We start from the raw sequence: 27,323 nt of genomic DNA, 5'->3' as shown, positions 1-27,323 counted from the left end.
TTTTTACTTGAGATACATTTTTTAATTGCCAGTATTTTAATATATTTACAAAGTGCACGCTGTGAAATGTTTGTTCTTGTTGAAAGGGCAAGAGAACACAAAACAGCAGAGAATGAACAGTGCTGGCAACAGCCTACGAGTGTTCACTCTGCTTCCTGTTTCACACCCGGGAGACGCCTGACCAGCACACGAAGCTGTAACTGCTTTCAGATATTTGGGGAGAGCCTTCCATTGCCCCCCTCAAAGCTCAATCAGCGTACTAAACGTCAATTAAAGTAAAGCTCCCTGAAGATTTTCAGCTGTGAAACTCAACTGAAACTATACAGACTCACTAGAACAAGTCTGTTCTAGTAGCGTGTTTATTTTTGCTGTGGGTGACCAGGATGCACACAGCTGCCTTGTATTTGCATAGACATCCCCCCGCCCCGCACCCCCAGTTATCCTAGGTATTCCTCAGGAAGGCTTATAAACTGGAATGTGTTTTAAATGTCAGAAGAGTTGTTTTCAATACATACATACAAAAAAAAAATCAACTATATACCGGGACTAGAAACACAGTAGTAAATAGAGCAGGTCCGTGAGTCCAGCAGTCTGGAAAGCTCTCCTCCAATGATACTGGGCCCCTTTGCAACCCTGACTATACCTTAACTGTTATTTAAAAGGCAACAATCCATGTAAAACAGGTCTCTGCTAATTTCTAAGCTTCGCAAAGCATTTACGTCTTATGTGTAGTCCAATAATTTAGGTGTCAATTTTTTTTTCCATTGTAGCTTAAGTGGCCCAGGCTGCCAGCTGCTTGAAGTCATCATCTTCCTCCGCCCTCCTGGAAGATGCTAGAACATAAGAGTGAAGGAAATCCAGCATTAGTCTTAATCAGTCGCTAGCCATGAGTAGTCATCCTGCTTTCAGCATAGAAAACGGGTAGGAATTACATAGAAAACGTGTTTGTTTATACAAATCCGCATAAGCAAGGACTGAAAGCAGGAGGCCTGACGTGGGGGACCCGTGAGGACACAGGTCGTGGGGTGGGTAACAGACCTGCTCGAGAGCGGTGCACAGAGGGAGGCACGCCGGCCTTCCTGCTGGGCTGTGCTGGGAAGGACGAGGAAGGCACATTTGGGAGCTTCATGCTTGTCATCTTCTTATTTAATTCTTCCTGCTCCAGTTCCTCGAGCTCCGCCAGAAGCTCATCCTGAGCACGGGAGAAAGAAAGAATTACGGAGCTAATGTTTCGGGAGGTGGGTTTCCCCAAACATAACAAGGAGAACATCTGCTGCCCGATTGATATGTGGGAACCCGGTGAAACGGAATATTTATTTTAAAACTAATCTTTTTTCGCAACACTGAGCAATGATTAGAAATGAATATTTTGGGTTGTACAAATTTGTCGTAGTTAATCTTATAATACTTCGGTAAACAGCTATTGAAGTAACCGGTGCTGAATGTGTTATCGCCTCAGGTTCTGGAAATTCACAGGGCGATTGTTAGTTTCCCGTATGCTCACTTTTTTTTTTCCTCTCCTGTTGAGAATTTCTGAGACTTTCATTAGAGGAAATAAATATTTATATTTGAGTTAATGCTACTCAAAACAAAACAGGCATACTGAAAAATAATATCGTACAGAAAGTTAAAAAATAAACATCGCGGTTCTTCTATCAAATCATCAAAGTCAATATAAATTGTGTGTTTAGGTGATTTTGTTCACAGGGCTGGGGGGGTGGAACACAGTGGTTCACGCCACACAAGCAACTCAACCGCTGAACTCTGGATCCAGCCCATGTGCTTGTGTCAGTAAAACTTCAAGATCAGTGTTATGTATTTTTTTTCTTTATAGCGGCTCCTCAAAGTCTGGCTTAATCCGAAAGCATCTTCTACCCTGTGCCTAAGGAATGCTAACATCAGCTGAGACCTTAAGGATGTGGGTCACCTCTTGCCTAGCCTGAGATAACTCACACGTACCTAGCCTGGGAAACCCTCCAGCATTCATCAGCCTGCCAGAGTGAGTAGTAGTTACAACCACATTTTATTATACATCAGAGGCTGTCAGAGAGAGAAACTGTAGAAAGACAGAAGGCTTGGTCTGCCTCACAGCAAGGGGGCATCTTTGTCACCCACGTGTGTAAACAGACAGAAAAGGCTAGAGCATGTATGTTACATTCTTGCCCACCGTTCTCAAGGGAAGCTGGGAAGTATCGTCTTTCAGCAGGGAACTATCAGAAAAGATCTATCATAACTGTGGATCCATCCAATTACTTACTCATCTATCACTCAACAGAGTTTTTGAGATCTCACTCCTGGGCAGAGCAAGGGTAAACCAGGATGCCCTACATCACGGGAGCCTATGCTTGAATTTATGCACATCTGCATGCATCTTGTATTTGATGGCTTTGCTGCTGTAATTTGTTTTGAGATGAAATCTTTCTATGTATCTCAGGCCGGCTTTGACTTCACGATGTGGCCCAAGGTTGACCTTGAACTCACAACTCTCCTGCACTTCTATGTCCAGACTGGTATTTTAAGCTTTGCAGGCAAGACACCTCCCTATTACCAGATCTTCTTTCTTATTTCCTATAGTTCAAGAGAGTACAAATCATCCTTAGAGCTACACAAAAGTAGGCATGACTGACTGACTTATTGGCCACATTTTGCCAATACCTTATGTGTATTGTCTTCATAAATGAATGAGTAGAACATTTGTGCCAGGTGCCAACAGAGGTTGGAAGAGGGCATCAGATCCCATAGAATTTACAATATGGAGGACCTACTCTGAATGCTGGGAACAGAACCCCAGATTCTCTGCAAAGGTAACAAGTTTTCTGAATCTCTCTCCAGTCCCAGACCCAAATCATTTTTTGACATTACTAGCAGCAAACTGTCATTTTCAAAGACACCTATGGTGTCTTAGACTTGTTAGATGTCATCTTGACGTGTTAGACTCATTCTGCCACATGACCCAGAAACAGGAAGCTGGGCTACTCTGTCCCTTGGGAATGTGCCATGTCCTCATCGTGGGCATGAGTAGCTTGAATGGAATCCCTAAAATTCTCATTGTGGGCCCCACCAGTGTAACTACAGCCTTCCTGGACTGTGGGGCTGATGAGTGTGAATGGAATGGGAGTGTAAATAATGCTACTCCACAATTACACAATTACTTGTTTTATAGACTGAGTAATGAACAGAAGCAGCCTAACTCCTAATTTAACAGCCACAGAGCACAATCCATCTGCTGCTTACACAGTGACACCGTCTGCTCTGTTTGGCCAGATGTGAGAGCACGCGATCCCTCATAATGGGACCATTTATACTCCAACCACTAAAAGTCACTAACTTTACATAATCACAGGCTGTTTTCTTTCTCCTTAATAGCTGGAAACCTAATTAAAAAGCTGTTTCCCAAACTAGTCATCTTTCCTTGAAATCAGCTACTAACACCTCATTTCCCTCCTTGAAAACTCACTTCCAATAAATCCCATTTCTCTGTCCAGCCACGAGCAAACCGTCTTCTCTGCGTGATAGCAAGCTGCCCTCCACCACAGCCATAGTTCCTTTAGAGGCACCCCCACCTCACACCTACCTCATCGAAGCCATCGGCAAACTGAACTCTTTGAGAAAACGCTTCTGAGATTTCCTGGGCGATGTCCTGCTGCTCTGTGATGTCTTGCATCAAGTCATCGATTTTGTTGAGATCCCTGGGAAGCCATTTTGTTGGGGTTTTAGAATTTCATCTAACAATTATGAATTTAGACTTAATTCCGTACGAAATCCAGTTAATCTCACATATACTCTTCAGTTACTTCAACGCTGTAACAGAAGTTCCTTATCCAACGTCCATCAATTCAACAAATAATTTGCACTTTAGTAATCCTGTACAATCACATGCGAGAATAAAATACCTGTGTGATTGATTATTTGTCAATTTGGGGAGTGCATGTGGTAAAATATGTGCGGTGCTTCTCTGCTCCTTAATTTGCCCAGGACCGCCAAGACAGAGAAGACAAGGCAGCTCTTAGCAGCCATTCCTGAAGCAACTAAACGCTGGCACTTTCTATGACACAGTAGCTCTGAAATGCTCACTCCTTGAAGGTGTTCCCCTCTGGGCAATGTGTGGGAGGGGCTAAATTGGAAGAATTTGACCCAGCAGGACCTCAGGAGGCCACAACCTCGCAAATGAAGGCAGGAAGGTTCAGGTTCAGGACAGTTCCTTAAAACTTAGTCTCAGGGGATGGGCCATGCTCCATGTTCTTATTTTTGTAACAATGTTTCTGAACCGTTCCTACAACTCAGAAACCAGGCCAGGCTGATAAGTTGGAAGGGAAGCAACAGGGCCCTCCTTTATTGAATAGCCTCAGCGCTAAAAGTTTGAGCCCAGTGGAGTGCATCATTTCTTCAGTTTCTCAGCCCCCACCACTATGAAAACTGAGACCCTCAACACATTTTCATAAGTAATCAAGAAGAATGCTTTTATCGTTTGCCTGCCGCCTTTTATATTCAATCCTTATTAGCGTTGTAGTAAATGTATTTATTAAAGGGAGCACAAGATATGTATGAGCCAAGTTTGGAACCGTGACTGAACTTTTCTACAAAAGCACACTCTTGTCTGATGCTTCTAAGGAACCTGGAGACACAGCCAGACTGTGCAATCCACTTCAGTCAGCACCCGGCTTACCACAACTGTGGGAGGCTGGGGTCCAGCCACGCACTGACAACCACTGAAGTGACAGAATGGCAGCTGCTTGATGAGTTAGTAAGACAAGAAGTTGTTCTTGAGGAGGTCTTCACAGCCCCAGGCACTACTGCAGCCTCTTCCCATCCTCTGGAACCATGTCTGTCCCTCAGCATTTGCTGCTCTCTCTTATGCTCTCCTAGACTCTCAGTGTCCCTAATCAGAAAAGGACCAGGTCCCATTTCCCTTCCCCAGTGTAGATGCAGACCGAATGCACCTTATAGGATCTCAGACTGTTGATTACACAGTGCTCTCTGGAGCAGGAACTGTGCCAGGTCTATCTAGCATCTCAGTGAATTTCACAACAACCCGAGGAAGTGAGCAAGAACTTATAGCTGGGAATACTGTGGGAACTATAAACCAGGAAACTATAAACCCTGGTCTCTGTAATTAATACTTTGTCAGTGATTTTCAAATATGAGGAAGTGTCAGTCTCAGCCAGGAGAACTTGGTTAAAAACAAAAGGTATAAAATCTGTCTTAGTTCGGGAAGACGAGGCATCTGCATGTTTTTGAACAGCTTAGATAATTCCAATACCCAGCAAAGTCTGGTAACTACTATCCTACAGTTCTAACACCTTCGCTGATGTTTGCATTGTTAACGTTACAGAATTGCAGTTGAATTTCATAAATGAACTGAGAATTATTGAAAGCGTGATTCTATGCTTTTTTTTTCTTCTTCAAAAACTTTTTTTTTTAAACTTTGCCACTGTAAGTTTGAAACTGCCTCTGAGAGTGCATTCCATTCAATACATCACGCAGTGACCCAGTCCTACCAAAATCACCATACCATGTCCAAGACTCTTCTCAGCTTAAGGACGGGGAGTCTGGGTCACTCACATGTTTTCATGAACAGCTTTCATGGCCTTGGCTGCGAAGCCCATGTTCCGTAAGACCTCAGTGTTGGTGTGTGAGTTCTCTAGCGCCTCCCGCTGGAACTCAATGGTGGAAAGGGTGCCGTCAATCTGTGTGAGCTGCTTCTCAAATCTCTTCTTTCTTTTCAGTGCCTGCAAGGCAGCTAAATCAGGAAGAAACCAAAATTTGTATCAGAAGAAAGAGCTACCCCTACTTAAGAGGCTCAGACCAAACATGATGCATGGCCACAGAACGGCTGAAACCTGAAGACGAAGAACACGTTAAACAACCCGTAAATGACACTTACGGGGGACATCTGTCGCCGGGTCTCTACACCAGCTATTATTCTCTCTCAAACACCCTCAGAGTCTTTCTTCCAAGAGTAAGAGGACGGGAAGTCAACTTTCATATTCACAAAATATGCCACAGAAATGTTTGTGCCAGTGCTGGATTTGGGAGAAAGCATCGGTGAAATATATTAAGAAAAGCCATACAATAAAAAGACGACCAATCTTTACAAGAGGAAAGGAGCTTAATGGCTGTCAAATCTACCCTTGTTTTCTTAAAGGCTAATTTACCAAGATCCAAAGAAGTGAAGTGATGTGTTTAAAGGCAGGCAGCTTCCGGGGGCTGGAACCTAAAGTTCTGAGCTGAACACCTTGATTCGAACTGAGAGGGCCCTAAGGTCGCGTCTAACACGAGTGTCCATGAAATCAATGCGGCTGGAGTGCTGCTGCTCAGGAGCCCGCTCTGGTGGGAGAACGGAGCGCTGCCTTCTGAGAAACAAGATCTGAATAAACCCCACCCCCACCACCACTGGCCCTTTACCTGCCTCACCTGAAAGCCACAAACTCAAAGGAATCCTTTTGACTGTGACACCCTCTGAGAGACCCTCTAAACAGGCTCAAAACATCCAGTTTGGTAAGGCATCTTGGGAAAATACAAGAATAAATACACAGATAAATGATAGCTAACCAGATTGGCAAAGGAAGAGAAATGGACTGTGTATTCAGAAAGAAGCGGGTGAGTTATCACAGCAGATGTCTGGGGGGGGAAACGCCTAAGTCCGCTGTGGTCATTCGGCCTTTGTGGATCCAATGGATTCGGTGTGTATTCCTGTGGTCTTTCATTGTGCAGAGACTCTCACAGCCTTGGCTTTGGGTAGTTTTCACTAGAGACTGAGTGGGCCTTTCCCTTCCCCGGGCTGCCTGAGGAGCCCCACCATCCTAACTGTCTGAACCAGGGACCCCAAGAGAAAACAAACGCTTGCTCTGAACTCCTCACCCCAGGAGGCAATGGAATCTACGAGAGACATCTAAGAGGATGATACAAGATCACACACCCTCTACGGATGCCATATTTGTTTCTGAATTCAGAATGCCCTGTGGTAGCAGGGAGATGAGTGGCTTTAGCATGTTTCGTGACCCCTCAGATGGTGCAAATTAAAATTATCCTCAATGCAAAGTGTCGAGCTGTGGCACGGTATGAGACGGAAGAGTGGAGCCAACAGTGAAAGGAATATACAATCCAAACGAAGATTCTCAGGACTGCAGAAGCCAGCGTCCACGCTGGCCAAAGACAGGAGAGGTTTTCAATGGCTTTATTGGTAATGACTGGAAATTTTTTGTGAAAGATTAATAAGCCACAAAACCTTTTTGAGAATCTATATTTAAAAAGAATTTTTTTTTGCACAGTCCCATTTTATTCCTCCTGTCTTAGATTCCACTTTACGTTATGCTTACGTAGCATTTTGGCCTTCTTTTTATTATAATCTGCCTGAATGTGTTTATGTGAATCTCTATTTCAAACACAGTTAGCTTGTTTGGTTGTCCATGAGACAGAGTCTCATTTAGTAGCCCAGGCTGGCCTCAAACTCATGAATATCTTGCCCCAAATTCTACAGTCCCAGGATTTCAGGAAAGTCAGAATCCATTCTTGTTTCTGGGGCGTGGTGCTCAGACATCCTAGCAGGCACGGATCCACCTCCTCCCCCTCACCACAGGCTGTGGGGATGCACTGACTCTGCAGACCACGCACAGGTCAGAGCAGCAGTCCACAGGCCTGGTGCTGATCAGGGTCGCACAGGCGTTCTAGGTGATGGGGGTCCTTACGGAGGAAGCGGCTGGCCTGACCTCAGTCTCAGGGCTACCATGACCTCCTTTGAGATCAGCCGCAGGCTCCACTCCCATGGTCTTGCAATGAATCTGCTCATTGTAGCACCAGGAGCTTCTGGCCTTCAGATTACTGGGGTCAGTGCTGTGCCACCCAGTCTTCCTCCTGAATAGGAAGTTCCTCGAGACCATCCAGTGCGGACGTGCAGATATGGCAGCACCAATTCTCAATATGACAGCTGGATACTTTTGTATTGTAGAATCAGGTCTTCCTTCAGCTAAAGAAAATGGCTTTCTATTATTTCTTTGTTCCTCCTCCATTGTTTCTATGTACTCTCTTCTGAAACCCTTACTATTTAACTTATTTTATTTAATTAATTTAATTTAATAAAACCCTTTTTATTTAATTAGCGACACCTTTGCCCCCTTAGTGAACATTCTCTCCTTCATTGGTTGGTTGGTTTCTCTCTTGTGAAATCCCTGTAAGTCCCAATAGCAGCTTTTTGGCTCTGTCCTTAAATCTGACCGACATGTCTGTATTTTCTGACAGAGTTCTAGGATGCCTTCTTGACTTCGTCTTCTGCTGATTTTTTAAAAAATCATTTTTGTTTGTTGTGGGATTAGCTTGCACTTCAGTTTCATAAGCTAGTTTCAGCAGTCAGTTCTCATCCACAATGAACGTCTGCAGTTTTTAACGTGGTTACGGAACACGAGTTACCAAAGTATACAATGTGCTTGGTGAACTCTCATCCTCATTAAATTACCACAGACACAACATTGAACATGCCTTATGCCTCTGGCCTTGACAGCTCTGTTGAGCCTGGGGTCAATGTGCACTGCTGAAGACCCCTTTGTGGCAACGCTGCAGATTTCTGAGTGCCGGGGAGGTGCACACCTTGAAGGCCACTGGAGGATATGCTTATGAACACTCATGGTGCGTTCTGGCACCACTGCCTCCTGGATAACAGAACACCCCTTTCTTTCTCTCCATGTGCTTCTTGGCGGGAGCCTTTTCTGCTGGATCCAAGTCAGAAAAAAGCCGTTTGAGCTTTTTGAGATCGGGTCTTGTGTGGTTCAGGCTGGTCCTGAACGCCCGATCTTCCTAATTCTGCCTTCTGTGCTGGTGTTGGTACATGGGGCCGCACCTTTTTTTAATTTCTGAGAATGTTTCCTAGTCTTCTAGCTGCTGACTCGGATGACAGCATGTTCTCTTGCCTTACAAATGCAGCAGCCCCCTCAATCTTCCTGCACACAAACGTAACTTCAATTTTTAAAATATTTTATTCCCAACATTCTCTCTCTCCCAGGCCCATCACTTGCTTTGCGATACTTATTGTGATACCTTTTGTTCATTTAGCTACCGTCTCTCAAAATTCTTATTGCCCTCTACAGGTTCATATTTGTCAGTTAAAGATTACAGACTAGTGTGCTGTGTGTTGTTATGATATAAAATAGCTCCCAGAGAAGACCATGCTCCCATGGAGGAAGGGCCACGCTTTCTTGCCAGGGTAGGGCATAATACACAGCTGGAGATTCCTGCACCCAGGCTTTCCTCTGGGTTTGTGACCTTTTCAATTCCTTTGCAAATGCCAAGGTTCCTCCCTGCACCCCTGCACACTGCTCAACCTGCTGCAGTAGCTGGAGGATGGAGTCTTCTTGGGGTCTGCTATCTGTTTCCCTTTTGGGGGTGCAACTTTCACATTTGGAGCCCTTGATAAATAGCATATACATTTTAATTACAGAACAGGTCTTACTTATGCAACCTGACCTTTAGGGAATACATAATACTATATTTTTTAATTAACTGGTCTGAAGTCCTTGTTAAAATATCGCACTTAAGTAGGACTGAGCACATTAATGACCAGGCTGAGAGAGGGACTCCCAGTACACAGTGAGAGAGGTCAGATGACCCTCTTCTTATCACTCAGTGAATGGATTCAAAACTACTCTTGGTCTATGACACTGGTCTGTGGTCATTTACAAAGCCTGTTCCACCCCACCTCTCCTGTACCTAGTTATAAGCCCTTAGAAAAGAGATAGAGCTCTTTTTTTTTAAAAAAAAAAAAAAGATTTATTTACTTAATGTATATGAGTACACTGTTGCTATTTTCAAACACACCAGAAGAGAGCATCAGATCCCATTACAGATGGTTGTTGAGTCACCATGTGGTTGCTGGGAACTGAACTCAGGACTGTAGTCAATGCTCTTAACCACTGAGCCATCTCTCCAACCCAAAATAGAGCTCTTTATGAGAGCTCCTCAGCATCTGTCCCAACTGCTGGCACATAATCAACAAAATATGCAACAAAAACTAAGAATATATATTTCAGTGCAGGGGTTTGAATAAGAATGGCACTACAAGCTCACATATTTGGATACTTGGTCACCACAGAGTGGAACTGTTTGAAAGGATCAGAAGGATTAGGAGGTGTGGCCTTGTTGGAGGAAGTGTGTCACTAGGGGCTGGCTTTGAGGTACCTTAGGATTGGTGTGTAGAATCTCAGCTACTTCTCCAGTACCAGGTCTGCCTGTGTTCTGCTAAGTTCCCCATCATGGAGTAAGCCTCTGAAACTGTAAGCCAGCCCCCATCAAATGCTGAATTTCTTAAGAGTTGCTTCAGTCATGGCGTCTCATCACAGCAGTAGAAAAGTGACTATGACAGCCCGACTGGGGTTAAGTATTTTATGAGATTTAAATTCTTTGATTTAATTGTCAAAGAATACCAAGAGAAAGCAATATTCTTAACTTTGCAGGAGGTGTGAAGAAAGAGTATTAATTGAAAAATGCCGTAACTTTCTGGACCTGTATAATAACACAGTACCGGAAAACATGGCCCTGAAGCCTGGAATGTGAGTTTCCTATGCCTTGGCAAATACCTGCTCTTGGGAAAGTCATTCCCTCATTTCAAAGTTCAGTTTGGGATTCTAGAGATTTACATTGAGACTAGGTAATTACAGGGACTAATGATACATCATGAGACCACCTTATATATTCCTTAACTAAAGAATAAACTATATAACATTCCCAATAATGAGTTTGTAATCTTGTTTGTAATTACCATTAATAAACTACCCATTGCTTCTAGGATAACTTCAAACACAAACACAATATAATAAAACATCTCCATGTTTCCTTAAGCACGACAAATAGTAGAGTGTCCTGAGAAGCTAAACTTCAAATATCTACCCAACACTCTGGAAGTAGAATGCCAATATGTCACCTGCCTTATTGGGCTGCTTCATGGTCTACTCTTATTGAAAACTCAGCAACATGTATAGTCACAAAGGTGTCCTTCATTTTTTAATGAAATTCTTAAGTTCCCATAAATAATTGTGACATGTTTGCTATTTAAAAAAATCTACAGATTATACAGATTACTCTTGAAAATCAGGAAACACAATTTGGTACAAGGGAAGCTTTGTGATCTGTGCCTATGACTTAATCCTACCTCAACCACCTAATAACTGGGGTGTATTCTGACCTCGATGCAGTGTGACCTTCTCTCTTCTTGCTAATGTCCTCTCCCAGAAGATGAAGAGCCACACCCAGAGGATGGCAGAGCACTGTGCTCTGGAACTCGTCTGTCAAACTCTGGCTTCAGGTAAACTACAGTTCATGGAGAAACACGTCCAGCTGTTAGATTTTGCTCATGTGTATAGAAAATGTCTGCTGCGCTGTCTGAACGTTAAGATTTTGACGATAAAGCTCACCTCCTTCACATGTAGTCAGAATCCCAGAGGTGGAGCTACAACAGCCAGCCTTGCACGTGTTATTTATTAGACATTATTTTATTTTATTTGGAAAGTGCACACTCTGTGTGCATGTGGAGGTCAGAACGAAGCTTTCAAGAGTCAGTTCTCATCTTGCATCTTGTTGAGGCAAGGTCTCTCTCTCTCTCTCTCTCTCTCTCTCTCTCTCCCCTCTCTCTCTCTCTCTCTCTCTCTCTCTCTCTCTCTCTCTCTCTCTCTCTCTCTCTCTCCAGACTGATGCAGGCTGCTGGCTCCCCGACTCCTCTCTGCTTCACGTTCCAACACAGAGGCAGCCACCTCAGAAACACCTAAGCCAACAGATGGCTTCTTGCTTCCAAAACACTTGGGAGAAACGTGAAAAATTCCTTTAGAGTTGGCATCTCAGCTCCACACTATAATTCCTGATTCTGAAAACTACAAATTTACCTAAGCCAGAGTTCCAAACTCAGAAGTCAAACGGAATGAAAATGGGTGAAGCAAAGAGAAAAACATTGAAAAGTCCAGCTTAAAAACATGATATGATGATTATAATGGTCATTACGATGATGGTGATAATGGTGGTGGTGATGGTGGTGGTGGTGATGGTGGTGGTGGTGGTGGTGGTGGTGGTGGTGGTGATGGTGGTGGTGGTGGTGGTGGTGGTGGTGGTGGTGGTGATGGTGGTGGTGGTGGTGATGGTGGTGGTGTGGTGGTGGTGATGATGGTGGTGATGATGGTGATGGTGATGGTGGTGGTGATGGTGGTGATGGTGATGGTGGTGGTGATGGTGGTGGTGGTGGTGATGGTGGTAGTGATGGTGATGGTGGTAATGATGGTGATGATGGTGGTGATGATGGTGATGGTGGTGATGGTGGTAGTGATGGTGATGGTGGTAATGATGGTGATGATGGTGGTGATGATGGTGATGATGGTGATGGTGGTAGTGATGATGGTGATGGTGGTGGTAATGATGGTGGTGCTGGTGGTTATGGTGATAGTGGTGTGATGACGGTGGTGGTAATAATGGTGATGATGGTGGTGATGATGGTAGTGGTAATGGTGGTGGTGATAACAATAATAATAACAACAATAATGATAATAATAACAATAGTGCCACAGTGGCAAGAAATGGCACTAGACACAAGCCTCCAGCTCAGAACACCAAGAAGAGCTAGGACCCAGTGACATGTGAGTAGAGCTCTGTCTTAGCAGGTGTAGCATAGCTGGTTGTATCCACTGAGGTCACACAGCCATGTGTCCCAAAGAAACAAGGCATGTAGATGTGCGTTCAGAATATAACTTTGAATTGTTTCTCTTAATGCCATGTGAGTAAACACAACAGCTTCTGCCTGGTTGAACCCACGCCCAAGACACTTAAAAAACACTGTGGCTTTTCCTGTCACCTTAGCATTTCTCCTAGGGATTAAGAGCTGTCACTTCCTAAAAGCCAAGAACTTGATCTCTCCATGAGATGCTTTGACATGAAGCGATGGTACCACTGATGCAGCCTCGGTGGCTTTGACGTTGGGTCCATGAAGGATTTGAGAGAGAAACAGCTATCCTTTTTTCAGGGGCAAACTGGTGCTACAAAGCAAGCATTAATTTGGTTTGGCAAAGGACACATTCAGAACCATGTAATTTAACTCACTTTGAAGGTATAATTCAATCTTCCAACCTCCTGCATGTGCTGTTGAGTGGCTGGTGAGACCTGGACAGCATTCTTTCTACAACAAAGGCATCAATTGTAGTCTCTTCTGGGCGAGAAACAGCCAGAGGCTCGTCTCCTCCCTTAACAACAATAAACCCTCAGCTCGGGAGCTGCACAATGGAGCCCTGTAAGTGCACTGCTACCAGCACGCCTGCTGGAACATTTCAATCACTCACTAAGGCAAACCGGTGTAAGTATTCTCCACACAATCCAAAATTAAAACAGACCTTTATAATTCCAGTCTACCAGGTCTCCAAAGAAGGAAGGCTTTCCACCATCAATATCACATAATTGAAGACAGCACAAAGAATTGCCACTTCATTGTTTATAAGTAGGACAACTTGACTTTAAAGGTTAATCTATCCCCTCCATCCAAGGTGTATAAATGGTGCCATTGTTAGACCATAAGAACCTTGGAGGAGCTGACAAATGCAGCCAGCACAGTTTAACCTTTTTGTGAACTATACACAAGAATATGGCTGCCTGTCTCTTGCCCAGGAGTGGCCAATGAACTCTCTAGAAGAACTAAATAATGAAGCTCCAAACACTCAGCCAAGTTATGAGTGTGCTCAAGAGACAGATGTCATCCATACATGATTGTGTCATCTTCTGTTTTCATTGGAAAGTCTCATGATGATGCTTAATTGTGGAGCTTCAGTATAAGTCCTGTTCTTTCACATAGAGAAATTACCCACTAGGAAATGTTCCATTAGTGGTGGTAGATGGCTTTAGTTCACACAATACAGTTTAAATAGTTCTGTTCAAAGTCAAGGGTTATACTCAACGTAGCGGAGGAAACAATATAAAATTTTGAGACTTTTGCTCCCATTATGAATTTCTCTGGACTTTTACACTTTCAAAACCATGTTCATCCATTTCAGTCTCTTAAGTACATGCTGAGTATATGCCACAGGCCTGGCACTGTTAGGCCTGAAAGGACAAAGAAATAAGGTGACAAGTTCAAGAGGACAAGACATGAAACGGGCATTTAATCACATATCCCTCAATCCATAAACCATACACATTTATTTTGGATGGGGTAGAGCTCAGTGAGAGAGGATTTGTGAAGTACTTTGAAGGCCCTACAGAAAAACAGAGTATGTGGTGGCATTTATTACTACTATGTAATGTGCTCTGTGCCCACAGATACTAACATGAATAAATTATATTTGCTCTCTAATGGTTAGAAAAGATACAGAGGAGAAAAATAAGAGAGATCTATAAGGCACAAAATATTCCAAAGCCCTGTATGCATATATTCAACATGCGGATCAATAGAATCCATCAAAGCCCTATGCACACACTCAACATGCAGATCAATAAAATGTCTGACTTCTACCCAGTGAAAATCGCAGACCAATGTGAACTTTCTGGCTTGGATATACAGGACACCGTGAACTATATACCTTGAATAGCAGCAAATCACAGCAGGTGTTTTCTATGTATAACCTCCATATTTTCAGAGGTCTCTCCTGTAGTAAATGTCATAAAAAGTGTAAACAGCAAGCTAAAAAAAAAATCAGCTAGACCACAACAGTGATAGATGGGATTATGTAATGTGAGGGTAGAGAAAAGAGAACGAACCTGGAAAAATAAATAAACAGTATTTGGAGACAGCATCCCTTGGAAGTGGTCTATTCGGTAAGCAAGCCACTAACTCTGAACCAAATCTTGTGTTTTAAAATACACAAGATTGTGTATTAATATCACACAGAATAAACAGTTAGAAAGGCAGATTGAGCAGTATATTATTCCTTCTTCAGGGAGAGGGGGTGGGGGGCACAAATGGACCAAGACACTTGAAATTATTTTCTGATAAAAATGAAGCTTCTGCCCTCATTCTCAAGATCAGACCGTTCTAGCACCAGAGGATCATGGGAGAGAATATTAGAGGAGATAAATCTAAGAGGGGAAGTTCATGATTCAGAAAAATGCTGTTGACCTCTAGTTCCCAACAGTGCAAGCACAAAAGATAAATTTCAAACGCCCACTAAAGCTCTCATTCCTTATAATTAATTTCTTCAGAGGTCAATTACCAAGCAGGTGAAGTACTCAGTTATAAGAGCAACACACAAATATATTCATTAGAATCTACTTGATATTCTTGTAAAAAGCCCATTGATTGTTTGACTCCAGGCAGAATACATAAGTAACTGAAGTGTTTATTTTTTATTTGCTACCAGTGTTATTTATAACCTCACAAATTAGTCAACTTTATGGATCAGTTATGGCTTAAAATGTAGGGAAATTGTGTGGATATGAAACTAGTGAATATTACCAGAAGGTCTCAGGATTAGCATCTGTGCTCGACTTCACAGGAGAGAGATGCTTACAGATACAATTTGTTTGGCAATATATAATTTGTTTCATATAATTATTTTATACATATCTAATATGGTTCCCTATTGTAAAAAGTATGAGAAATTAGAGTTTTAAAATCCAAAATCTTCATCAAGTACTTGATTACAATGTCAACAGCAGGGGCTGCAGAGATGGTTCAGTGGTTAGGAGACCCGACTCTTCTTCCAGAAGACCACAGTTCAACTCCCAGCACTCACAGTGACACACAACTGACTGTAACTCCAGATATAAATGCCACCTTCTGGCCTCTGCAGACAAAAACCATGTGGTACACAAGCAAACTACCCATATATGTAAAACAAAAATATATTACAATAATTATAATAACTTTACTACCCTAAATTCATATTCAAGCCTGGTAAATATATGTAAGCTTTATTGTATCCATGGTAGATATTAAATTTTAATTTTTAAATCAAGACTTTAACTTCTTTTTTATTATTATTCTTTAATCTATTTTTACAGTCCAGTCATCATCCCCCTCCCAGTCTGCCCTCTGACAGTTCCTCATCCCATACCTTACTCCTCCCCACCAACACCCTACCAGCCTCTCCAAGAAGATGTCCCCACCCCCACCCTACCAGACCTCCCCACTCCCTGGGAGCTCAGATCTCTCATGGGTTAGGTGCATCTTCTCTGAGTCCAGACCAGGCGGTCCTCTGTTGTGTATGTACTGGGGGCCTCCTATCAGCTGGTGTATGCTGCCTTGTTGGTGGCCAGTAAGACTCTAGCTTCTAATGTAAGATTTTCAGCTCTAACAGAGACTGACTTCCTCTTCCTTCCTGTAATTTTAAAGATCACTGTTCCTGAATGTTTGCTTCAGTGTTTTCTTTCCTGGAGAGTGATTAACTATGTTGGCATTTTCAGTCAATAGCAGGCTAGATGAGGGAGGTCTCACAGAGCTGTGGAAATAAGAACATGCCCCTTCCTAAAGCACCCATCTATCTCCCAGCCGCTCAATGGAAATGCCTTCAAGTAAGAAATGTCTGGAAAGGTGCTTAGCAATGAATGACGGTCAGTGGTGCAGAGGCTCAGCTCCTGTCAGAGTAAACAGTGGCCTGATGGTTTTAGAATGCATCCTACATGGATCCTGTCAAGTAATTCCCTATGCACATCCGCTGTCTGAGGGACACAACCAAAGTCTGTGTGTGGAAATGCCTTATTTCTACATTATGCTTGCTTCCCCCTTTCTTCTCCTTTCTCAAACTTTAAAAACAATTGTGGGTTTGCTAGAAAGAACTTCATCCAAAAAATAACCAGAAAAAGAGAAACAAAAAACAAAAATCAAATGAGCGCTCAAACCTATCTTCTGCTAAATGAGTAGAAACAGCTAACTTTACAAAGGCAAATATCTCAGGAATATTTTTAAAAATTCCCAATATTATATGTTATTTGAAATATCTATCTAATCCATTTTAAATGGATTGACATGTACTTAGGACTACAAGAAAGAAAAAATGGCCCCGCAGGCTCATATATTTGGATGTTTGGTTTCCTAGTTGCTGGAACTGTTTAGAAGAGGTTAGGAAGTATGGTCTTGTTAAAGGAGGTTTCTTACTAGGAGTAACTTTGAGGTTTCAAAAGCCTTCACCAGGCCCAAGTCTTGCCCTCTCTATGTCTTGCCTATGGATAAGAATGAAGGTCTCAGCTACTGGACCATGTACCTCACTGTACCACCCTCTGAAACTGTAAGCAAGCCCCTGATTAAACGATTCCATCTACAGGATGGGTAACCAATGTCGGGCCCAAACCAAGACCCATTCCATGGTCAAGAACCAATCCCTGACACTATTAACAATTTTCCGTTATGCTTGCAGACAGAAGCCTGGCCTAACAGTCTTCTGAGAGGCTCCACCCAACAGTCAATGCAAACAGATACAGAGAACCCCAGCCAAACATTAAATGGAACTCAGGGAGTCTTGTGGAAGAGTTGAGAGAAGAATTGAGGGACCCAAAAGGGATATGGGCCTCCACAGGAAGACCAACAGAGCCAACTAACCTGGACCTCTGGTAGCTCTCAGAGACTGAACCACCAACCAAAGAGTGAGCATGGGTAGACCGAGGCCTTCCACACATATGTAGCGATGTGTAGCTTGATCTTCATAAGGGTCCTAAACAATTGGAGCAGGGGCTGTCCCTGAATCTGTTACCTGCCTGTGGATCCTGTTCCCCTAACTGGGCCACCTTGCCTGGCCTCAGTGGGAGAGAATGTGACTTGATGTTCCAGGGTAAGGAGATATTCAGAGGAAGCCTCTCCCTTCTCAGAAGAGAAGGGGAGGGGAGAACGGGTGAAGGAGCTCTGTGAGGAGGGGGACTGAGAGGAGAGAGGGTTGGTATTGGAATGTGAAATGAATAAATACATTAATAAATGAAAATATGATTACATCTATAAGTGCTGTGCTCATGGTGTCGCTTCACAGCAATAGAGCAGTAACTAAGACAAACACCAAAATAGATCACTTATGCCCACTTCAAAACCGATAGACAAAGCAAGAATCATAAACTCAAAAAATTAAGTATTGGGTAGCTTGCCTTTAAGGTCACTGACTATAATAGAGTTTTCTGATATGAAGCTGGCTGGAACAAGCAGTTCTGAATGCCAACAAACGCAATAGAATCACCAAGTTCACCCATGAGTGTCTCACAGTTCCCTCTGCCATCGCTTCTCAAAGGCCTTTATTACAGTACAGTCACAGTGGGTAATATACTTTCTCCTGATTCTAACTTACGTTGGATAAATCAATGAAATGCAAAGCAATACAAATCAAAGAAAACTACAGAAATCCATGCCACACATATTTGAAGAAGGATTCAAAAGTCTACACTCTTAGCATCTGAGAGGCTGGAAAAGGGCATCACCATTGCTAGAGGGCAACGTGACTTCCCAAGTCTGGAAACTGCTAAACCGACTTCACGGTTTCTTTTCCTGGTGGCATACTGGTACAAGGGAAAGCCACAAGCCACCATGGCCTTCCAGCCCAACCCACAGAAGAATCAGAAACGACTGAGCCCCTCGATCCTGTCCTTCATGCGAAATCTTCCGATGACTAAACAGTCCTACGGTGTTCTTTTATTTGGAAACATAATTTACAAGATATGTAGGATGTGACCGAAGAAAAACGCAATAGAAGTAAGATGACAAAAATTAGAAAATAGGTCAGTAGATGAATAAAACTCTTGTCAAGTGTTGCTCTGCCAAGAGGCCATCAAAATGCTTGGCTGAATCTTAAATGAGACATGTTCCTATCCTGCAGCTGCCACCTGGGAATGAAGTCTCAGGTAGCATGCCACAGGGCATTGGCTTTCCTCTTTTAATAAATGGTTATGTAATTTAAATAAATATTTTAATAAATTTAAAATTCTTATTAATATTTTAATTTTAAAATATTTTTAATTTTATATTGTATAAACACTTTATTACATTTTAATAATTTACGTATTTGAATAAATATTTATATAACAACAAAAAGTCTGATTGTAGATTTTTTAATAAAGTTCAACTAAACCAAATAATTCATATAAAAAAGAATTAATTTTTTAATTCTAAGATAACTAGAGGTGCTGTTTAATAAGAATAAATCTGAAATACTAAACAGAAGCATAATATACTGATTTAAACAAGAAGAGGGGATGTTAGCAAATATGAGAACTGTGATTTGACTAAAAAAGGTCCCCTATAGGCTCACAGGGAATGGCACTGTTAGGGGGCATGCCTTTGTTGGAGAGGGCATGGCCTTTTTGAAGGAAGTGTGCTGTTGGGGGTGGGGGTTTGAGTTTACAGATGCTCAAGCCAGGTCCAGCATCACTCTCTCTTCCTGCTGCTGCCAATCAGATGTAAAATTCTTGGCTACCTCCCCAGCACCATGTCTGCCTGTGCACTGTGTCTCACTGTACTTCCTGCCATGATGATAATGGACTAAACCTCTGAACTGTGAGCCAGCCCCCATCTAAATGCTGTCCTTTATAAGAGTTGCTGTGGTCATGGTGTCTCTGCACAGCAATCAAACCCTAAGGCAAGATTTTAACTTTTTTTTATTATTCTCTCTCTTATTCTCTCTCTCTCTCTCTCTCTCTCTCTCTCTCTCTCTCTGGCATGTGTGTGTGTGTGTGTGTGTGTGTGTGTGTGTGTGATAGGTAAGTGTAGGAACTCACACTCTAGTTGATTCTCTCCCTTCCAACCCTGTGAAACCTTCTATTTACTCCAGAAAACAAATAAAAAAATATTTAAGGGCAATCAAGAAAACAAAAAAACCTAGCTCACTCCATGCTGCACAATACCTAACCATGTGGCTGAAGTATGTCTTACAGAGCTCTTGTCAGGGATTAGAGAGACATCAAGAGAGGGGTAAGCTAGAAGTTTTTAAATGACAGTTTAAGTGGGTGGGGCTAGTATAGATTCTTGAGTTTGACCCACTGCAGAATGAACATCTCAGTGGTACTTCTGGGGTGACATGGGGCAGGGTATTTTCCACCAACTTATTTTGAAGAAGAAAGGAGGACAGTTGATTATAAAGTAACACATGGGTACTGATTAATGTTCTAGCTATACAATTCAGTTTTCTCCAGGAGCTAGCATACTGGGGGTAGCACAAAACAATCAGATAACCAAAGGTCAAGAAAGCAATATGTGATAATGGATAGTTTTACCTTGAGTATGGAATAAAGCTTTTGATCTTCCATAATCTGAGAGAGCCCTGGATCCGTAAGAACCAGACACTCACACAAGCCGAGCCATACCCACAGATGAACAGATGGAGCGAACGTAGTAAGCATGCTGCCGGTCAGCACGCACGCCATCACTGTGAAACACCCAGAAAACCACCTAAAGGCTAAAGCAGGCTAAAGGAGGCTAAAGGAGGCAAGGTTTCATCAACTCTTAGTTTCAGACTTTGTTCCTGGTCCCCAGTCTCCATTATTTGGGACCTGCAGCAAGACTGAACATTATGGCAGGGGGGAGGGAGGTGATCAAGAATCTGATTACTTCATGACAAACAATAAGCAGGGAATTGAGGGGAGAGAAACAGGGGACAAACAGACTTCCCAAGTACATACCCCCAAGAACCACACTCTTCAACAATGCCCCACCTACTGAGTTTCTACCATCTTCCAACAGCTAATCAAACGATGTCCCATCAGTAGATAAATCCACTGATAAGGGCAGAGAACTAATGATAAGAAAAATCTGAAAAGCCCACTATGGCACCTTGCTAAATTGGAGACCAAGTCTTTAATATGTATCCTTTGGGGAATGTTCTAAATACAAACAATATGTACACCATAGGTTGTCAGCATACAGAACAGTGATATTTTGTTGAATGCAGGCAAATGGACTGAACTAAAAAATTTTGTGTTAAGCAAAATAAGCCATACCCACACAAAAAAAAAAACACCCTATCTCATACTTTCATTCATATATGGAAACAAAACAACTGAATTGAACATAGAAAGAGAACATTAAAGAGAAGGAGAGAAACTGGGGAGAAGATAGGACAAAAGAGGATGGACTCATCAAAGTTGATGTCTGTATATATGTATATTTTTATGTATCTATGTGTGTATATAGATGTGTGTGTATACAGAAATGCCACAGTGAAACCTCTTAGTTTGAACAATTAATATGCATTAAATAAGCGGAAGGAAACAATAGTAGTCAGTCCCTCCAATTTAGTGGCTGAGGAACAGGCCACAGGTTCTTAAGTTTAGTGGGGATCACAACCACTGGGTATGTTCCAAATTCAGTGTGCAGTCTGCCGAGCAGCGCCTACATTAGAATCTCCAGGGGGTTCCTGGGAATGAGCCTTCAGCAAATATCCATAAAAACCCCAATGCCATGGCCCAAGAGCCCCACTTCGTCTTCAGAAAGGAGGCCATCAGGTAAGCTTCCTCTCCCAGGAGGCTTTCTCCACGCTCCTGCAATTTATGCTGTCTCACTTTACCCGAGTTCGCCATGCAACCAGCTGACTCCTCAGCAGCTCTCTTTACACCAAAGTCTTTCGGCGGAAGAAGTGGTTAAAGACAACTGTACTAAAAAGTGAAATCAACCACACAGAAGGCTCCTCCCACTGAGATAAGAGTAAGCTGTGAACAAAGTCCCACTCCCTACGGAAAGGATCCCAGTGTGTTAGCACCCAGCTCGACTACTCACACACACAGCCTTGGCAATGCCCTGTTTGCATCCAGATCCCAAAACAAAATTCAACCTTGTCCATTCACAGCCCAGGCTCCCAAGGGAAACTGAGGACTCTGCATTGGAAACTCATTTTCCCAAACAGACCTCTGAGGAGAAGACCAAATGGACGTTCCGGCACTGTGTTTCACTGGAATCCTATGTGTGACTGTGTGACTGTGTGTGTGACTGTGTGTGTGTGTGTGTGTGTGTGTGTGTGAGAGAGAGAGAGAGAGAGAGAGAGAGAGAGAGAGAGAGAGAGAGAGAGAGGGGGGGAAGGGAGATAGATAGAGAGACAGACAGAGAGAGACAGACAGAGAGACAGAGAGAGACAGAGAGACAGAGACAGAGAGAGATTTTCCCCCCAAATCTGCTTACCCTGACTTTTTTTATCAATACGGTCAATGCCTACGGCCTACAGATAATCCCTGACTGGATCCAAACCCTCTCACTTGGAGTTCCTGGCCCACGGGTGTGATTCGCAGCCCAGGCATTTCACCAGCCTTTCTCTAGGTCCAGCATAGTAAGCCAGCCTTAGCACAAGAAGAGTCTTCAAGGCAATGGAATCAGGGAAGTTGAGGAAAAGGGGACTTGGAGAAGTGATTGCTGTCCTCAAATATATGAAAGGAGATGGAGATTTATTTAATGCTGTTCTGGAAGAAAAATCTGAGCTAATTTCAACTTGAAGAAAATTGTTACAGACGTGGGGCTGATGTTTACAGTCCACTGAATGCCCTTCACCGTGATGTCCCTTATCCACACAGCTCGAGGATCTATGCTGTCAGTGCCATATGAGAAGTGACTAGACCGGCCAACTGACTGGTCTGAGAACAACAGAACGGCACAGTTAGAGGAAGGACTACAAATCAAAGCAGGGCTGACCGCTCTAAGGCCCAGTCTCCGAATGACAGCACCCAGTCCTCTGTGTCAAATTATTACAATTAAACCGCAATATTTCATCCCAGCCATCATCTGGGATAGCATAAAAAAACACCTCAAGAAGAAATAAAAACAGACACCTCTACAGGGTGGGGCCAAGCCAACGTGTCAGCACTGGCCAGTGTGCTAAGATACCACACAAGTCAGTTTCTGAAGCCACCTGCCTGGGGCATCAAGAGTTAGGGTGCCTACCCTGTCTCAAAGAGGCATACTAATATTCATTGCCCGTGGGTCCTAGGATAGGGAAAGGACCCCAGAAGCTGGGAAGAGGGACAGACCTAGATTTCCAACCTCATTAACAGTAGAAAATTACAATGGACTTAGATTTCCCACCCAGGGCAGAGCAAACTGGAAGCCCTTTTTTGGAAACCCAATACTTGAGTCCAGTTCCAAGCAGTTAGATCAGAATCTCTGGGGTAAGAGCTGGTGTCCAGGTGACTTCAGTAAACAGGCAGGACCATACGCTGCTCTCGGTGACACGGCAAAGAAGTAAGGAAAGAATTAAGTGACATACAGTAAGTCTTCTTTTGCCCAAAACAGATCACTAGGTATAATGCAAGAGTTGTAGTAATCTGAATAAACTGTCCTTAACATCTCAGGTTTCCTGAAGTTTGTAGTTAAATTATAAATCTTGTTCCAGCTATTTCGTCTTTGGAACATCGTGACACCGCAGGTGCAGGGGCCGTTTGGTTGTGTGTATTTCACACTCTTTCTGGGACAGGGCAAATGATAATCTCTAGAGAAGTTTGAGGTCAGAGGTCAGAGTTAGACAGTTGTGCATTTCCTTACTGCTAGTTATAATTCAACCAATTTTCAGGAAAAATAGATCAGCACCTATGTTGCTAAACAAATATTCTGTAGTAAGTTGGCAAAGCAACTCGTTTATCTGATTTACGAGATCAGTGAAGCTTAACTCAGTCCCTGGAATATGCCCAATGGAAGGAACATTCATCATGATCCACCTCGATCAGTTTCCAGACACTATTCCTGATTTGAGATCAAACAGGTACCAGGTTGATATTTACTTATGGGTCCAAAAGATTCCCTCACCTGTTCAAACCTGGGGGACTGAAAGGTACCCCTAAACCACTGTAGTCAACCCGCATATTTAGAGTATTTGTGATTTCACCAGTGAGATCCATTTTTGACATGCATTTCACTTATTTAAAAACTAACTAGGGCTGGGCTTGGTGGCACACACCTTTAGTCCCAGCACAAAGGAGGCAGAGGCAGGCAGATCTCTGTGAATCCAAGATCAGCCTGGTCTACAAAGTAAGATCCAAGATAGCCTGGGCTGTTACACAGAGAAACCCTGTCTTGAAACTACCACCCCCCAATACACATACATACATACATATATACATACATACATACACACACATACACACATACATACATACATATACACACATACATATATACATACATATATACATTTATAAATACATATATACACATACATACACATATACATACATATATACACATACATATACATACATATACATACATACATACATACATAGCACCCAGGAGGGGTGATGCATGACTTTAATCTCAGAACTTATAGTGCAGGGGCAGCAGATCTCTTTGAGTTCAAGGCCAGCCTGGTCAGCATGAACTACAGTGATATCCATTAAAGTTAATAACTTATGATTTGATATTCAAAGAGCTAGTAAACTGGAGGGACTATTTCCTTCCTATTCTCTCTTTCTTTCTGTTGCCATTTGGAAACCTGAGTGAGAAATATCTACTTCCCATGCCAGAAGAAACATTTCAGGAGCGCCTCATGGGACCTTATTAGCATCCTGAATTAGTTTCTTAAGGAAGTTCATATAGTTCTTATGACACAAACTATTTGGCATTGTAGTTCAGCATGTGGGTTCCGGAGCAGTCCACCCTGTTTTATTTATTATCTTCACTGTCAGCGAATTCTAGGTCTTTTTTAAAAAAAAGAAAAGATAAATAAAAAATAAAAGTTACCCATTTCACTAGTAAAATTCCCTTTGGGTATTCAAAATGCTGTCTATGTTTCTGTTGTGGAGACATTCATCACTGAAGAACTTGTGGTCTCTGGTATGATACTACTGGCCATTCAGCTAGGATGCTTGACACATTAGATGGCCATCTATGGAAGTTAGGCTCCGACTGAGGATACATTGTGTCTCTGAGATTACAGAGAAAATTACAGCTAATCTAGCAGTGTCATTCTGTAGCACAGGGTCAGAACTTGGGGACTGATTTTCCTATATATCTGAAAGTATCCTTAGCAGCTACTGGAAGGGAATGGCTTTGTCTATGGAGTTATCTGGTTTATTTGGGAGACACATTGCTATTGATGGGGCTTCTAATGCTTGGCCTGTGACTGAATTCATTCCATAGCTTATGTTAGAGATGGTCTCATGCAAGCCAGCCTCTGCTTATTCCCAGGGCCACTGGAGCCCAGGCCTGGGCTAACAACATTGATCTCACATATCTAAGTGATGATGAATCAATTTTTGCCCCAATTACTGCTTGCTCACAGTGCACGTGTAACTTCCCCAACTTAAGGAAGCTGGGTTGATACTCAGCATTCTCTTCAAATGTTTTGTCCTTGTTTATCATGTAAGCTCATGCTACACCTTAGGGCACCACCACTGGAAACCTATAGAACCCATACTGTGTTACATTTCATTCTCTGAAAGCAAATCTACATTTTTACAAATTCCTAGAAATAGACGTTCACATTCTCACATTACTAAATAGACATTTACCCAGTTACCACTGGAAGCAAAGGAACACACAGTCCCAAACTGTGACCGGGGAGTCCGAGCTGTGACACCCAGCAAGCCTTCAGAGCACACGGCTGGCTGACGAGGAAGAGTGGAGTCACAGCATGGACACTGCCTTTTTAGCCAGCTGTAATGGCATGGTCTCGGTTTAGAAAATGTCACGGAATAAGTTCCCAAAATATTTTCAACATGGAATAAAAATAGAAACCAGTCCTTAACTCTAAGCCACGCTGTACTGTGGCTAAAGTCACAGGCAATAGCAGAGAAGAATGAAACTTGGCCTTTTCGTCGTGGTAACAAGAGCCTATATATCCAGCCCACTTTTATAAGAAGATGCAGAGCCAAGGTCACCTGCCTGAGACATCACTGCTTTCCCAGGTTGAATAAGAGTGACATTGGGATGAGCTAATTCTCCCAGGGCTTCAGTGTGACTAACATGGACTGAGGGTGTGGCATTTGCCTGGCATGCATGGGGCACTGGGTTCTGCCCTCGGTAGACACAAGACCATGAAAGATGAAAAGAAGAGATGGGGGAAAAGGAGGATGGGCACGAGGAGGCAAAATGTTCCTTCCACAAACCATTTATGGTAAAGAAGCCTGACATAGGGTCACAAATATTCAGAGTTCGTCAGTAAACAAAGCCATTGCCACTTCCAGTGTGTGTGTCTGGGGTGGGGGGTGGGGTGGGAGGTGTCCTCCACTGCCCTGGTATTAAGAGCTAACCACTCATCTCCTTCCTGGGTTTGCATGCACACAGAACCGATGTGCACTGTTGAGGCCTAGCCTTACAGAGAGAGCACTATGCCGAGCAAACCAATGAACTCTGACAAAGAGCAAAAGGTTCAAGGTGTGACAGGCTTCACCAAGAGTCATTTCTGACTCAAAGTCCTTTGTGTGTACTAAAAGCCAGATAGGAAACTTAATATTTAATCTCTTGATTCTGTTTTTCTAGATTGCAACTGCACAAAAGGCTACTGAAGCTTTCAAGAGCAGAGGAACAAGATAAACCAGAACATCATAGAACACGCTTCCCTGGAGATTTATTTACACATGAACTGTATGTGTGACTCGGGCAAACATACGGGAGAAAATTGGCATGTAATGGAGTCAGCAGAGCTGGGCTAGGAAGTGGTGAGCCAAGGGTGAAGCCCAATGGGTGCCAGAAACCGTACTCGCAAGTTAAGCTTCCTTTGAATGCAATATTCTTAAAACTCAAAAATAATACGCAAAATGGGTGAGCAAAATATCACATAAAAAAAGAGCTTTAACCAAGAAGTACCATTAAAATCTAAGGCATGAGTTCAAGACAAGAGAAAAGTGGTCAGTAATATGCATCTTGCCTTTAAAGTTTTGATTCCAGGCTCATTACGGATTGACTTGGGTCATTTAAATATTACGTACAAATGTTGCTCATCACGATTTACTTAGAGCTTTTGGTGCTAAACATACTGCCAACCTGGCAAGTGCCTAGCTCAGCTCATTTCAATCACCAGGCCCTGGGGTCAGATCGGTTCCTAGAGAGGCAAGCCAGCTGGCCTGGAGGGACTCAGACTCCTAGATGAAGATTGTCCCCAGGGAAGGGCTGGGGGGTGGGTGAGAGCCGCTTGGCCTGGGGCGCAGCTTACCTCGCTTGTTCTGGGAGCCGTGCTTCTTGGCTAGGGCAAGCTCCCTTTGGATTCGGTTCTCCAGGTACTCCTGCTTCTTGGCCAGCATCTCCTCGGTCTCCCGGAGTCGAGCCAGGGCCTCCTGAGCGCTGGGAGCCGCGCGGGCCCGAGAGGAGCGAGACCCTTTGAAGAACTTGCCCAACTTGCTCATGGCTGAGCAGTGGTGGGCGAGCGTCCCAGCGCTCCCGAGACAGGTGAGCCACACTCAGAGCCAACAACGCTCCTGGGAATCAACAAGTTGTTTCGGCAGGTGACACCCACTCCCGGGCATTTCCTGGCCCGGCTCAGCCCCGCCCT

The 27,323-nt window shown here is 43.2% G+C and overlaps 1 protein-coding gene across 1 annotated transcript; it reads right to left on the bottom strand.

Annotated features, from left to right (window-relative positions):
• On the bottom strand, positions 1-27,295 carry Chmp4c (charged multivesicular body protein 4C). Its single transcript, XM_032898658.1, has 5 exons — positions 26,988-27,295; positions 5,563-5,740; positions 3,575-3,689; positions 1,039-1,192; positions 1-833 (listed from the first exon to the last, which is right to left on the bottom strand). The coding sequence occupies exons 1-5, from the start codon at positions 27,175-27,177 to the stop codon at positions 772-774; spliced, it is 699 nt and encodes a 232-aa protein (XP_032754549.1). The 5' UTR covers positions 27,178-27,295; the 3' UTR covers positions 1-771.
• Between the last annotated feature and the right edge of the window lie 28 nt (positions 27,296-27,323).

This window comes from Rattus rattus, chromosome 3, assembly GCF_011064425.1.
Source record: "Rattus rattus isolate New Zealand chromosome 3, Rrattus_CSIRO_v1, whole genome shotgun sequence".
NCBI classification, from domain to species: domain Eukaryota; kingdom Metazoa; phylum Chordata; class Mammalia; order Rodentia; family Muridae; genus Rattus; species Rattus rattus.
The sequence above is the reverse complement of the archived record's forward strand: the minus strand, read 5'-3'. Positions and strand labels throughout refer to the sequence as shown.